The following is a 10,203-nucleotide window of genomic DNA, read 5'->3' on the forward strand; positions in this document are numbered from 1 at the left end:
TTTGGAGTAGGGAAGAGTTGAACGAATTAAGCAGGGTTTAATGCACCATCCTAGTTGGAGCATGGAAGATAGTACCGATGGTGATTTCAACTGTGGGGGCCTAGCTCTAGAAGTTTCAGAGGGAAAACTTAATTGACCCAGAGATCATTCCTGTGATACTTTGATGACAGATTTGGCTGGTTTTTGCACTTGTCCAAAAAAATCTTCCTGAGAGTAAACTGAAGAGTTTTGGATTAATGGCATTGGTAAAGGCAATTGTAAATCAGCCTAGTATTGAGTGTGTCTTGTGGTTATTAGTAATCACACCTATGCAGACTTATAATGGAAAGGAGCAAGCTGAGGAAGGAAAAATGCAAAATGTACAGTTTATGGAGAAAAGCCTCACTAGGAAGTATAACATAGCCTTCTTAAAAGATCACTTAATACTTGCACTCATGCTCATACTAAAGAAAAAATAGAATCTTAAGGCTAATTTAATTAACTGCATTCATTTATTGATTGAAAAGGCAGTAAAAGAATGTTGGAGGACGTTGAATCACCATGAATAATTACAGTACCCACAGAAAGGCATCAGAGTGTTTTCTCAGGCACCCTCTATGTTAATCAAAAAAGCTGTCACTTTTATTATCGGAAAAACTATTTTAAAATCCTATGTGGAAGTTAAGGTTATCACACAGTTGCCTGATTTACTGATGGCACTGGGCACCGATGACCCTACGTCCTAACCCGTGACCCTATCCTCCTAGGGTGAGTTCAATGCTAGCTGAGGCCAGTGAGGAGAGCTGTCATTCGGAAAACGCTGTGTGACATACAGTTTACCTTAGGAAAGCAAACGGCAGAATGTTGAGAGACATAACGTTGTAGAGATATCCAGAGAAACTACTTTATGAAGCACCCAGAGGATTTAGCCTAATCCTTTGGAGTTTATTCCCAGAGTCCTTTAAAACCTGGTGTAGGTCAGTCAGAGCCAACCACGCCCCGTTGCTACGGAAACCAGCGCTTTGACCTGCCCCCTTGCCGCTGTAAGCCCTGGCGCTGGAATGACGTAATCATCAGGCGCCAATAGTCACTTCTGTTGCCGCCTCGTGTTTCCCTCAGAGCCGCTTGAGGTCGTGCTGATGCGCTGAGCTGCACGCGGCGTCTTCCTCTCTTCTGAGGGACTCAGGTACGGTGTGTTCTCCGCCTTCACACCTGCCGTGCCCCTCTGAGCAGGAACAGGAGCTGCTGAGACTGTCGTGGTGTTCAAGTGCCCGCCATAATGGCCGCAGCGCCCTCCCGAGTGCACCAGAGCTACGACCTCGATTGCGAGGACGCTATCAACACCCATATCCAGCTAGAGATGTACGCCTCCTACGTGTACTTATCGATGGCCTTCCACTTTGACCGTGATGACATGGCCCAGGGGAACTTGAAGCGTTTCTCCTTGAGCAAGTCACACCACCACCAGGCCTGTGCCGAGATGTTCATGGCCCTGCAGAATAAGTGTGGAGGCCGCATCGTCCTCCATAACATCGCGAGACCAGACCGTGACAGCTGGCAAGGGGGCATCCAGGCCATGGAGTGTGCCTTCCACATGGAGATGACCACCAACCAGAGCCTGCTGAACCTGCATGCATTGGCCAAGGGAAAAGGCAACGCCTACCTCTGCGACTTCCTGAAGCAACACTGCCTGGATCAGCAGGTCCAAGTTCTGAAGGAGGTGAGCCTCTATTTGACCAATCTGCGCCAGATGGGGGCCCCAGAGAACCGCTTGGCTGAATACCTCTTCAACAAGCTCAGCCTGTCCTGAAGCCCCAAGTGGACTGAACTGGGATGTCCTCAATGCCATGGGGTCTTCCTCTGGACATTAGATCTGAAGTCCATGTTCCTTTTGAAGCAAGTTCACTTTTTTTCTGTTTCTGTTTGGCTGTTGTTTGCAATAAATTTCTTTTCAGCAAAGTTAAAGTATCACGTTGATGTACAAGCTCTTATCTTTAGGGACTGTGTGAAAGTGTTACAGGTCTGCAGGGAAAGGCTTCCCCAACAGAAGTGTTACAGCTATGCTCCAGCCAGGGAAAGGCTCCCCAGTACAAGTGTTACAGCTCTGAAGGGAAAGGTATCCTGGCAGTTGGGAACCAGACCATACTACAGAGTCACACTGAACAACGAATCTCACACAGGAGATTTATTGGGAGGGAAAAAACAGGAGAGTGGCTACCTATAATCAGTCGAGAAGCACCAGGGAACTGAAGAAGACAAAGTAAAGTTTACATAGAGTATTTTGGAGTGAGGGATAGGGGTGGAGCTTTCCTGGGTGGCCTGAAATCGGTGGGATTTTTGTGGCCTGATCTTGGGTCAAGTGTAGTGATTGGTGGGAGTCTGTTGCTTGGGCCTGGTTTGGGGCTTGGGGTCAAATCAGGGTCAGAGTGTTCTTTACTTGGCCTTGGTCTCAGGATCAAGGTAGGGTCAGGGTGTTTTTCCTTCGGCTCTAGTCCTTGGTGTCATGTCAGGGTCAGGGTGTTTTCTCTTTGCCCTGATCTCTGGGTCAGGGTGTTCTTTCCTTGGACCCTTTACCCTACATTGTGAGTCTGGCTTGATTTTTTAGTGACTCCCTAGTATTCAGGAAACCCTGGAATACATCCCTGCCCTGCCGATTAACTATACACTAGGGATGGTGATACACACCTGAAACCACAGCACCATGGAGATGGAGGCAGAAATATCAAAAGTTGAATGTCACCCTCTGCTTTACAGCAAGGTGGTATGAGACACTGTTTCATAAAACAAAACTATCCCCTCACCTTGGAAAAAATGAATGTGGATCTCATGGACGCTTTATAATTTATGTTCAGGAGTATCTCTCCTTAGTCATTCCCCATTATTTAACAGCTTTGACTACCCAGAAGGGTGGGAGGGGAGGTAATCATTAGCTCCTGGAAAAGTTCAAATTTCCCTTTTGTCATCATGCGTGTGAGCACGAGGCTTGTGGTATGATTGATTGTGATAGGTGGAGTCAACAGGAACACCTTTCTTTGTGCATGGTAACTATACAAGCATGCGGTGTCTCTGAGGCAGAAGATAAGGAAATGAGATATGAAAATTTTAAAAATAAAACGTCCCAAGCTGTGGTTGGTAACTTGCAGTAATCTCCTAGCCTATGAGTTTCATCATTCTATCAGAAGCTTCTCCGAGAATTTAAAAAGGGCATGTTCAAATGTATCTAAAGACTTGGCTTCGTGTGTAAATGTTACTGTTTCTTGATTCCATGTGAAACGTCTGAACTTTTCCCATTTTACAACTGGGCCCGAGTTTCCTAAAAAAACAACAAGAGAGATACCAGGTAAACAGAGAAGAGGGACATAACAGGTACCAGGCCAGAGCCAGTCCCCACAGTACCTCAAGGCAATGCCCAAACAGGAACAGGTCCTGGGACTTGTCCAAACATAGTCAAAGATGGAAAACCTATAGCCCCAGCCAGCTGCTGCTGCCCCAGGCAATCAGAAATGTACTGACATAACTGATACTTGCTTAACCAACTACATTTGACATAGCCTACCTGTCCCTGAAACTCGCCCAGGCTATGCTTACAAGGAGCCGGCATGCTCTCTTGGGGTCCCCATTTTGCCTTCCTGTCAGATGTGCGGCCCCAGCTTGCTGGAAAATTTACTCTCCAGATAGTAAACACTCACTGGTTGCATACATGGATGGTGGTGTTTTGTGGGACTTCTTGAAGACCCTAACACCAGGTAGCAAAAAGAAAAGTTTGTAGAAGAGGTTATGGCAGGGAACCCATTTGACTGGGTCACCCTGACCTGTAATGAAAATGAAACAGATCTTCATCTTAGCTTCCTCATAGCCATAGATGATGTACTGGGTTCACGGGGGAGCAGGGAGAGAAAAATCAATCCATTTCTCATTTTCCCAAATACATTTCATCCCCCGGGATTATGTGATATTGAAATACAATCACTAATCACATACAAGGGCTCACAGAACATGAAGCCATGGATAAAGGTCTTGTTTGGGAGGTTGAACTAAAAGTTGTACAGAGCCCAGAGTGTTACAGCCCATGGGGTACATGCTTTGAACTAAGTAGAGGTGGGCAGAAAGAAGTTCATAGACTGTTCGTAGTTGTGATCCGGGGCTCTTGAGATGAGGGGTATTCGTGTAGGCAATCTGCTGATGTTGCGTGCCATGAACAAAGGGTTGGATTTTCAGGCAATGCAATGGACAAACACATGAAAGGAGCAACAGCAGCAGGCCCCAGGAAATTGAATGTGGTGGGAAGAATGGTGTAGTGCTGGACACACACAGAGAAAAGAGAATGAAAACCACAAACTTTATTAGAACATATGAAATGCCATCATCAAGGGGATGGGAGCTAGGAGTCCCCTAGGGGCCTCTCAGTCACGTGCTTCCTCGATTTCTAGGGCATTCCCCTGTTCAGACTCCCTACTATTCTGCAGGATTCATCCAATTTCTGCCTGTTGAAAAGGACTGGAGGAGCATGACACAACCCTAGAGACTGCTCTTAAAGGAGTCATCCCTGCTTTCCTGATGGATCGGCCTAATATTCCTGGACCCTCCTCCATTACCCGGTCTCAGAAAGCAGCATGGACTGCCAATAGATTTAACAGGGATGATTTCTCTGACAGATTATTGCTGTGGGCGTGTTTTTTAGGATGTCAAACAGAGGAAGGGATCTTTAGGGCCCATCCAGAGAGCTGATGTAGATCTCAGGGGGCCATGTAGATCTAGGGCATAGGAAAGCTATTCGATGATGATGTACCGCACAGATGAGGTAACATATAAATAGAATAATCATTAGAAATAACTATAACCCCTATTGGCAACAGAAACAAAGGAGTTGGGCTACGTTGCTCTCATTGTAAGAGAATGGGGAAGGAAACTGAAGGGACTCTAACCAGCCTGAGCCTGGCAAACAGGACTCTGGCAGGCCTTGCCCTTCTCCCAAATCCTCTATGCCTTGCTAAAAAACATTGGATCACATACCTAAAGCTAGCCACTAAGGTCTAACTCTTCTTTGGCCTCTTCCTCCTGAGGCTGACTACCAAGGTCCAGCTATCAAAGAACTGAAATCCAGCAACCAGAAGCCCTCTTTGGCTCTCCCAACATGCCTGATTAAAATTAAACACATGGCTTACCTGGGCTTATTTCTCGCTAGCTTTCCTTAACTTAAGTTACCCCAACTACCCTTTTCCTCTGGTCTTTTTCCTTATCTTACTTCTGTATTTCTTACTTTCACTTTGACTCTATGGCTGACTGTGTGGCTGGGTGACTGTCCCCTAGTGTCCTCCTCTCGTTGTGCTGTGTCTCTTCCACCTGTCCTCACAGATTTCTCCTAGTTGTACTCTCTGCCTGTCCTTTCTTCTGCATCGGTACTGGCCATTCAGCTCCTTTTTTAGAACAATCAGATGTTGTTAGGCAGGCAAAGTAATACATCTTCACAGAGTTAAACAAATATAACATAAAAGAATGTGGCATATCTTGGTATCATTAAACAATTCTTCCACACCATAAACAAATGTAGCACACCTTAATATTATGCAATGCATGACGTACCCACTTTTACGTATATAACCTGACATTTGCCTATGGGTCACGTCTATCTTCTGCCTATCTAGAGGCAGTCCTTTGCACCCATCCCATGATGACAAATACCCTTTTCTCCTCTCCCTTGTTCATCTCCCCTTCTCCCTTGTGTTCTGTCTCCTGTCTTTATGTCTCCATCCCTACCCTTTGTCCCTCTGGGGCAAATAAATCTCCTTTGTGCTGAGAACTTGGTCTTGGGGTTCCTGAGCTGATGCCAGTCCCTTCAGATCCATAAAATCCTATGCAGCCTTTGTCATTAGTGTCAGCACGACAGATGGTTTCCTTGTTGCCCGTTTTCTATTCAAGGTGCACACCATGGACCTTCAAATCTGATAGAGAATATTGTCCTGACGCTCAAGGAGGTCTCACTTATTTTAGGAGAGATAAATCCATGTGTAAGCTGCACATAGAGCCATGCTGTGCTGTGCAGGGTCATGTGGAGGAAGAACAGAGCATATCAGGAGGTGCCAAGGAAGGTTGCGTTGACCTGGGAATCATAAGCACTACTAGATGCACAGAAAGATCTGGAAGTAGAAAGAAATCTAAGAAAAGAACCAATGCTTGCCAATGGCATGTTATATATTGTCTGGGGGAGGGAGAGCATTAGTGATGAATAATACACGGGATCAAGCATTCATTATGCACTTTTGTATACTTCACAAATATCTTAATCCTGTGCATTCAAAGGAGCATCAGGAGTACTTCCACATCACATTGTGTACTTACCGATATACATCTTTTGTAAATCCAGGTAAATGGTGCATGCCCACAGGAGAAAGGAGCCATGCACCATGTACCACATTCTGGCAGTTGCCAGCTGCATGTTTTCACATAAGTCACCATGTTTTCTTCGTGTCCTCTCTAGGATGTGCTCATGGTTAGGATGGCTTAACTCCCAGGATTTTCTGAATTGTCTGAACCTAGCAACAGAAGTGCTACCTATCATTTGCCCAGGATAAAGAATGCAGTGATGTGAATGGGACCATACTTTGAAGGAACATGAAGAGTTTGTCTGTTCTGTGCCAGAAAAACTAAATGCTTTCCTGATAAAATTCTCATTCTGTTTCCTGCTGATAATTTACTCTGGTATATAAGTTTTTAGTTTCATGCAATCCCATTAGTCACTTGGGTGGAGGAAGCGGTCTAAAGGAGGAGTAAAGCATAATTGGATAGGGGAACAGGAGATGAAGATGCACAGAAACACAGTGTTATAAAAATGTCACAGCGAGACACACTATTGTGTGTTAATTAAAATAAAACTACTAATTAAAATAACATAAAACACACAAAAATTCAAGTAAAAGCCATGATCATGAAACCCTTGCTTTTCTATCAGAGAGAACCCTTGTGTAGCTTCCCCAGGCTCTGGCTTAGTATGCAAAAACTTATCCCTTGTGGTTTCAGTTCATGCACTTCTCAGCGAGTGGGGTCACTCCTTTAGCCTGGAATGCCTGAGAAAAGACAGTGGGGGAAGTAAAATGAGAAAGTTCAAGTCTGTTGTAGAATATAGAGAAATAAACGTTGATGGACGTTTGATTGGAGTCAGGAAGTCCTTTTCTGTATAGCCTTTAAACAGGTTCACTTGATGAAGGGGCCATGACTTTTAGACATACGCCTGGTAGGACCTTTATGATGAAGGGATGTTAGATTCTGTCAAAGCCTTTTTAATCATGTACTGAGATGATCAAGTGGTTTTTCCTTTTCAGTTTGTTCATATGGTGGATTACATTGATGATTTTTGTATGTTGTAACACCCCTGAATCCCTGGCATGTATCCTAATTGATCATGGTGAATGATTTTTCTGATGTGCCCTAGGATTCGATTTACTAGTTTTTTTTAGTATTTTTGCATCAATGTTCATAAGGGAAATTGGTCTTTAGTTCCCTTTCTGAATTTTGTCTTTGTGTGGCTTTTGTTCCAAGGTAATTGTAGCCTCGTAAAACGAGTTTGCCACCGAACCTTCTGCTTCTTTTGTGTGGAACACTTTGAGGAGTATTGGAATTAACTCCTCTTTGAATTTCTGGTAGAATTCTGCACTGAAGCCATCTGTGCCTGGGCTTTTTTGGTTGGGAAACTTTTGATGAGTGCTTTTATTTCATTAGGAGTTATATGTCTGTTAAGATCATTTATCTGTTCTTGATTTAATTTTGGCAAGTGATATCTATCCAGAAAATTGTCCATTTCCTCTAAATTTTCGAGTTTTGTGGAGTACAGTTTTCCAAAGTATGCCATAAGGATTCTCTGGATTTCCTCAGTGTCTGTTGCTATGCCCCCCTTTTCATTTCTGATAATGTTAATTAGCATGCTCTCTCTCTCTCTGCCTTTTGGTTAGTTTGGATAAAGGTTTGTCTATCTTGTTGATTTTCTCAAGGAACCAACCCCTTGTTTCATTGATTATTTGCAATGTTTTCCTGCTTTCTACTGTGTTGATTTCAGTCCTCAATTTGATTATTTCCTGGCGTCTACTCCTTCTGGGTGAGTTTGCTTCTTTTTGTTCTAGAGGTTTCAGTTGTGCTATTAATTATCCAGTGTGATTATTCTCCAGTTTCTTCATATAGGCGCTTAATGCTATGAATTTTCCTCTCAGCATTGCTTTCAAAGTGTCTCACAATATTGGATAAATTGTGTCTTCATTCTCATTGAATTCCAGGAAGTATTTAAATTTTTTAAAAATTTCCTTGACCCAGGAATGGTGCCAATGTGCATTGTTAAATTTCCATGAGTCTGTAGGGTTTCTGCAATTTGTGTTGCTGTTGAATTCTAATTTTAAAGCATGGTGGTCTGATAAGATACAGGGGGTTACTTGGATTTTTTTGTATCTGTGTAGGTTTGCTATGTTTCTCATTATGAGGTCGATTTTACAGAAGGTTCCATGTAGCACTGAGAAGTTAAATTCTTTTGTGTTTTGATGGAATGTTCTGTAGATCTCTGTTAAACCCAGTTGGGTCATAACTTCTATTAGTTCTTTTGTTTCTTTGATGAGTTTCTGTCTGGAGGTCCTGTCTAGCAGTGAGAGCAGAGTGTTGAAGTCTCCTACTACTAGTGTGTGAGATTTTATGTGCGATTTGAGCTTTAGTAACGTTTCTTTCATGAATGTGGGTGCCTTTTATTTAGGGACTAGATGTCTAGAATTAAGACTTCATCTTAATGGACTTTTCCTGTGATGAATATGAAATATCCTTCTTCATACCTTTTGATTGATTTTAATTTGAAGTCTAATTTTTAAGATACTAGTAATTGCTATGCCAGCTTGTTTCTTGGGTCCAATTATTGGAAAATCTTTTCCCAAACCTTTACTCTGAGGTAACGTCTGTCTTTGACATTGAGATGTATTTCTTGTATGCAGCAGATTGATGGGTTCTGTCTTCGTATATATTCTGTTAGTCTGTCATTTTATAGTCAACTTAACACTGTTGACATTGAAGAATATTAATGACAATTGATTGTTGTTTTATATTTATTGTTGGTAGTGTTACTGCTTGTGGGTTTCCCTCCCTTTTTCTATTGGTGTTTGGTAAATGAAAGTATCTATTATGTATGTCTTTGTGAGTGTAGTTATCTCCGTTGGGTTGAAGTTTTCCTTCCATTACTTCTTTTTTATTATTTTATTTTAAATAGCTTGCTTCACATGTCAATCTCAATTCCCTTTCCCTCCTCTCCTCCCGCACCCCTCCCACCATTCCCCGCAGCCTTCCACCCTATTGCCATTTCCTTCCACATAGGGGATATCTACAGTCTGTCATTTCACTTAGGGCAGGGTCCAGGCACTCCCCTAAGTGTCCAGGCTGAGACAGCATCACTATTTGTGTTATGGACACACGATGTCTGTTTGTATGCCAGGGATAAGTACTGATCCTCTGCCCAGGGCCCCATAGGTTGCCCAGGCCTCCTCCCTGACTCTCACACTCAGGGTGTCTGGATCAGTCCCATGCTGGCCTCCCAGCTGTCGCTCTGGGGTCCAAGAGCTCTCCCCTGTTCAGATCAGCTGTCTCTGCTGGTTTTGCCAGGCCATTCTTTGCCAATTTGCTCATCGCTCCTCTCTCTTTGTCACTGGGTTCCATGGGTTCAGTTCACAGTTTAACTGTGGGTGTTTGCCTCTGCTTCCATCAGTCACTGGAAGAAGGCTCCAGGATGGTTATGGACACCAAGCTCATTATCAGGAATGGGCATTTGAGGTGGTCTCTCCACTCTTGCTTAGCTTGCAAGTTGGCTTCATCCCTTTAGATCACTAGAGGTCACACTGGTGCCTGAACTGTTTTCTAACCTATGATTCTCTCTTCCCCATATTCTACCCCCCACTCAACTTTAGTGTTCCCCGTGACCTACTCTCTCTTCCTCTTCTCCCCCTCTCTTCTTCCCAGATCCCATTGCCCCCCCACCCCTTGCCGTGTTCCCCATCTGTTCAGAAGATCTTGCCTCATTCCTCTTCCTTGGGCACCATGCATATCTCTTAGGTTTCTTTCCTGTTTCCCAGACTCTCTATCAGTGGAATTGCAGACTGGCAGTATCCTGATCCATGTCTAAAACCAATATATGAGTGAGTACATACCATGTTTGTCCTTTTGTGACTTGGTTACCTCACTCAGGATGGTTTCTTCTAGTGCCATCCA

General features: G+C 43.7%; 1 protein-coding gene across 1 annotated transcript; it reads left to right on the forward strand.

Annotated features, from left to right (window-relative positions):
- Positions 1-1,039: 1,039 nt before the first annotated feature.
- Positions 1,040-1,934, forward strand: LOC121135234 (ferritin heavy polypeptide-like 17). Its single transcript, XM_040733719.1, has one exon. It carries the CDS (start codon positions 1,259-1,261, stop codon positions 1,787-1,789), a length of 531 nt encoding a protein of 176 aa, XP_040589653.1. The 5' UTR covers positions 1,040-1,258; the 3' UTR covers positions 1,790-1,934.
- Positions 1,935-10,203: the final 8,269 nt, after the last annotated feature.

The sequence above is a fragment of the Mesocricetus auratus genome, unplaced genomic scaffold, assembly GCF_017639785.1.
Source record: "Mesocricetus auratus isolate SY011 unplaced genomic scaffold, BCM_Maur_2.0 Super-Scaffold_100033, whole genome shotgun sequence".
Lineage (NCBI taxonomy): Eukaryota > Metazoa > Chordata > Mammalia > Rodentia > Cricetidae > Mesocricetus > Mesocricetus auratus.

Excerpts from the sequence above, each read along its gene's own strand:
- LOC121135234 (XM_040733719.1), top strand. The coding sequence starts at position 1,259 with ATGGCCGCAGCGCCCTCCCGAGTGCACCAGAGCTACGACCTCGATTGC.